Raw genomic sequence first — 4,258 nt, forward strand, 5'->3', positions numbered from 1 at the left:
CTGATCCGCACCTTCTATCTCTGAGAGAATGTGGTTAACTTTGCGCTTAGTGGCCCAGTGGCAGTGAGAGAGGCACAGGCAATCCCCACAGCAAAGGGATATGCCTGCGTGGTGTTTATTAGTCTTCAGGAGAAATGCTATTTAATATACACATGGCAGATTTATGGCATCAATTTAGCTTCTCCTTGAGCAAAATTCTCTAGAGGGAGGCAGAAACCGGAAATGCATCCCAGGAAAGTCTTCCTCCTGGAGACGGGGCACTATCTTCAGAGGCGAGGATGACTGGCCTGGCGTTAGGAGTGAGCCAGGAACCTTAACCTTGTCAGTCCTATGACCAGTCACTCTCTGGGGATTGTCTGGAGGGTGAGGTGTGGCTATGGGGCTCCTCCAAGCCAAGTAGACCATCAGGAAAGAACCAGGAGCCAGACCTGGGAGCCCTCTCAGGAGCCCAGCAGCATCAGTGAGTCCCGTGTGGCAGGAGAAGGGGGCAAAAGTCATGGTCTGGAGGCGCTCACTGCGGGTCACTAGGTGCAGAGGAAGTTGGGGAAGTATTGGTAACTAGGGTTGTAGCTCTTTAGGTTTCTCTTCAGGCAGTAGGTGAGCTTCCGGTCACAGGAGCAGAGCTTCATCTGGCAGGCGGGCCCCAGCTCTGCAAACAGGACGCCAAATGCGGAATGAGGAAGATGCCCTCTACGGACATTGACTTCCAGGCTCGCTTCAGTCAGGACTTGCTTCTAGACTGAGCAGACTCCCCGTCTGCTTCCTGCTCTGATGGAGCACTCAGTCTGATGAGGGCGGCACAGCATCTATCCCGGGGGGGATGCATCATCTGATGGAAAAGGCCCAGCTGTCCGGGGTGAGGTTTCAGCCTAGGGAGACACAACTCCTGCCCTCCGGGAGCCCCAGTCTCATCAAGGACACACATCCCCTCAGTCTGATGGCGGAGACAGCTCCTGCCCTGGAGGAACCCCAGTTCTCATAGCGACACCATCTCCAGACTTAGCTTTGAACTCAGAGGGACCTGAACTTGAATCCCAACTCTAGCTGTACGAACTGGCAAGCCTTTGTGTTTCAGTTTCCTCCTCTGTAAAATGGAGAGACTAAACCTACTCACAGGGTATTTTCAGGGAGCAAGTAAAGGGAAGTATGCAAACATTTGGCACCTACTGAATACTCAATCTAAGACATCAGATACAGCTACAGCTGGCAATATTCTTGCCCCTCTTATTCCCAGTTCTCTCCCCCTCCCCCAAGATATAGGCTGGCTGACCTCTAGGGGCAGCTGAACTCAGGGCCAGCAGAGACCTAGGCTCCTCCAGTGGCCTGAATGGGCAGCCCCAGCCTTACCACAGGTGACCAGGCCCCGTGAGACACTGAATTGGTAGGACTGTGTCCGGATGTGGCAGCCTTTCTCCTCCAGCAGCCCATAGCAGTGGTCATGTATCCAACAGCACCTGTCAATGCAACACACTTAGATCCTGAGTGGAAGGGGCATGCCATTTAAGCGGAGGCCACATCGGTGGGTGTGGTCTGGCAGAGAAAGAATCTAATAAGAATATGCCCTTCTTCTAGGGCTGCCCGCCATTGGCTAGCAGCTCACTGACCTGTTTTTTCCTCTTAAGTTCATGGTGAGACTACATTTCCCAATCTCCCTTGCAGGTACAAGTAGTCACATGACTAGGTTCCAGGCAGAGGAATGTGGGCAAAAGTGATGTACACTGCTTTCAGACCTACCCATAAAAACCTCACACGTTATCCTCCACTTTCTTTCTTTCTCCACCTCAGCTGAATGAAGGTGATCCAGCCTAGGGCTCTGAGGCCATCGGGGATAGCAGAGCCACAAGGTGGAAGGGACCTGGGTCCCAAAATCAACATGTTTGATTGAACTGTTATAAGCTCAAAAAATAAACTTCCAGTATGCTAGGGGTAGCAGGTTTCATTACATTTTTTTTACTTACAAAAAAGTTGAGAAATTATACACAGTGTTCCCATTTACCCCACAACCAGTTTCTTCTATTAGTAACATCTTATATTAATATGATACATGTGTTAGAAGTAACAAACCAGGGGAGAGACCAAGATGGCGGCATAGGTAAACACCGCAGACTGCTGCCGCAAACAACCACTTCAAAAATACAACTAAAAGACGGAACGGACATCACCCAGAACCTAATAAAAAAAAATAAAAGAATCAAAAAAATAGAAGTAACAAACCAATGTTAACTAATTACTAAATACTAATATATAATTATTGATTCATTAATTGTAAAAAGTTCACAGCTTTTTCAGATCTCCTTAGTTTTTACATAAGGTCCTTTTATGTTCCAGGATCCCCTCTGGGACCCCACATGACATTGAGTCGTCATGTCTCTGTAGGCTCCTCTTGACCCAGGGCAGTTTCTCACTCTTTCCCTATTTTCGATGACCTTGACAGTTTTGAGGAGTACTAGTCAAGTATTTGGCAGGATGCCCTACTATTGGGTTTCTCTGACATTTGTCTCATGCTATGTGTTTCTTTTTTTTTGCTTTAATTGTCCCAGCTTTGGCCATTGGGAGCTCTTTCGGTCGGTTCCTGTGCTCTTTGGCATTTCCATCAATGTGACGTCTGTTTGGGGTTTGTTTTGTTTGTTTGAGCACTTCCTTACTTTCTGGTTTATAAGAAGCTCCAGGCTCATCCTGTATATTTCCCGCACTAGTCCTAGCATCAGCCATTTTCTAAGGAGCCTTGGTTCCTGGGAGAATGATATTAGAAACCAGATCTGGACACTAGGTGTTGCTTATTGCTACTGAGAGGTTGTTTCTTGTAGGTCCTCTCAGCTGATAGAATATATATATATGTCTATATTAACCCCATGTATATACACATGTATACATATTCTATATGTAACCATCTGCATCTGTATTAAGCTAAACTAGAGTTCATATTGATGTCTCCAACTCTAATCCACCACCACATAGGTCATTCTAGCTTCCTGTCCTTGCTGGTCTGCAAACTCCCCCTCCAGCAGCAAGGAACTCAGCTCCAACCATCTGCCATGCATGCCCTGAATTGCCTCACCCCATCATACATGTCTAGCAGTCTCAGAATTGTTAACCCAGTAGGTGGCATTTTCCAAAGAACAATATCTCCTCTCCCCCCTGTTCTGGAACTTCTGCACTTCCCAATCAAGATGTGAGAACTAGGTCCCCTCCCTCTTAAAGCCATTATGACTGCCTCAGCCGAAAAGAAAGACCAGCGTGAAATTCCCGAGGCTTAGTCATAAAAATGCTATACGCTTTTGTCTTGCAGTCTTGGGACACTCACTCTTAGAACCCAAGCGTCACCGTGCTGTGAGGAAGTCCAAACAATCTTGGAGAGGCCTGGGTGGGAGGAACTGAGGCCCCCAGCCCCAGCCCCAGCTCCAGCCCCATCTGAGCTCCCAGCCAGCAGCCAGCGACCACGTGCCAGCTATCGGAGTGCACCATCTGGATGATGCCTCATCCAGCCTCAATCAAGGTGCCCAAGCTGAAGCTGGGTGGCACAGAGACAAGCCACCCCACCAAGCCCTGCCCAAATGGCAGATTCTTAACAAACCAATGGTCATCGTCGCTTTAAGCCACTACATTTTAGGATGGTTGTTACGTAGCAATAGACCATCTGATACATTAGGCCACTGAGATTTGGAGAGGTACTAGATGTAGCGTGGGCAAGTCAGTTAACCTCTCTGACACTCAGTTTTCTTATCTATAAAATGGTGCTTCAATTCCAGAAGTGACATGGAATTAGAGGAGGTCATGTGGGTGCAGAGCCTGGAGCATGAAGGGCAGTCATGATAATCAGCTCACCAATCAGTAACATCCTTGGGGGTCCCTCGGCCGCCCCAGCCACAGTAACAGCCGTAGAAGCCATAGTTCATCAGGGCGTTCTTCCCCGTCACCTTCTCAATCATGGACTTCAGTTCTAGCAAGCCGCCTGACACAGCGGGCACACCTGAAAGACAGCCCCGGCTTTCCCAGCTGCTCCTGCCTTTCTCCCACCCCGGGGCTTAGAGGGCCCAGGTGTCTCTTTCTCCTCCTCCCCATCAGTGGGGGAGGGACAAGGAAGGTGAGGGCAAGCAGCACAGAGAAGTGGTTACGTGGCTGGACTTGGGGAATGAGCAAGCCTGGGTCCAAAACACAACCCTGCTGACTCACAGTATGATGCTGCACAGGCCACTTATCTCTCGGACCTTGTGTTCCTCGGTTTCCTAAAATGAATGCCTGCCTCTGGGAGTTGTCA

At 49.0% G+C, this 4,258-nt stretch overlaps 1 protein-coding gene across 1 annotated transcript; it reads right to left on the minus strand.

The window, feature by feature from the left end:
* Positions 1–428: 428 nt before the first annotated feature.
* PLA2G5 (phospholipase A2, group V) lies at positions 429–3,971 on the minus strand. Its single transcript, XM_014540332.1, has 3 exons — positions 3,826–3,971; positions 1,348–1,454; positions 429–649 (listed from the first exon to the last, which is right to left on the minus strand). The coding sequence occupies exons 1-3, from the start codon at positions 3,927–3,929 to the stop codon at positions 525–527; spliced, it is 336 nt and encodes a 111-aa protein (XP_014395818.1). The 5' UTR covers positions 3,930–3,971; the 3' UTR covers positions 429–524.
* Between the last annotated feature and the right edge of the window lie 287 nt (positions 3,972–4,258).

Source organism: Myotis brandtii, unplaced genomic scaffold (assembly GCF_000412655.1).
Source record: "Myotis brandtii unplaced genomic scaffold, ASM41265v1 scaffold2414, whole genome shotgun sequence".
Lineage (NCBI taxonomy): Eukaryota > Metazoa > Chordata > Mammalia > Chiroptera > Vespertilionidae > Myotis > Myotis brandtii.

What these genes read in the sequence shown, in the direction of transcription:
- PLA2G5 (XM_014540332.1), bottom strand. Translation starts at nt 3,929, where the DNA reads ATGATTGAGAAGGTGACGGGGAAGAACGCCCTGATGAACTATGGCTTC. An exon ending in CCCAAGGATGTTACTGATTG is followed by an intron (nt 1,455 to 3,825) that starts GTGAGCTGATTA and finishes TTGCATTGACAG; the next exon opens with GTGCTGTTGGATACATGACC. An exon ending in ACGGGGCCTGGTCACCTGTG is followed by an intron (nt 650 to 1,347) that starts GTAAGGCTGGGG and finishes TCCTGTTTGCAG; the next exon opens with AGCTGGGGCCCGCCTGCCAG.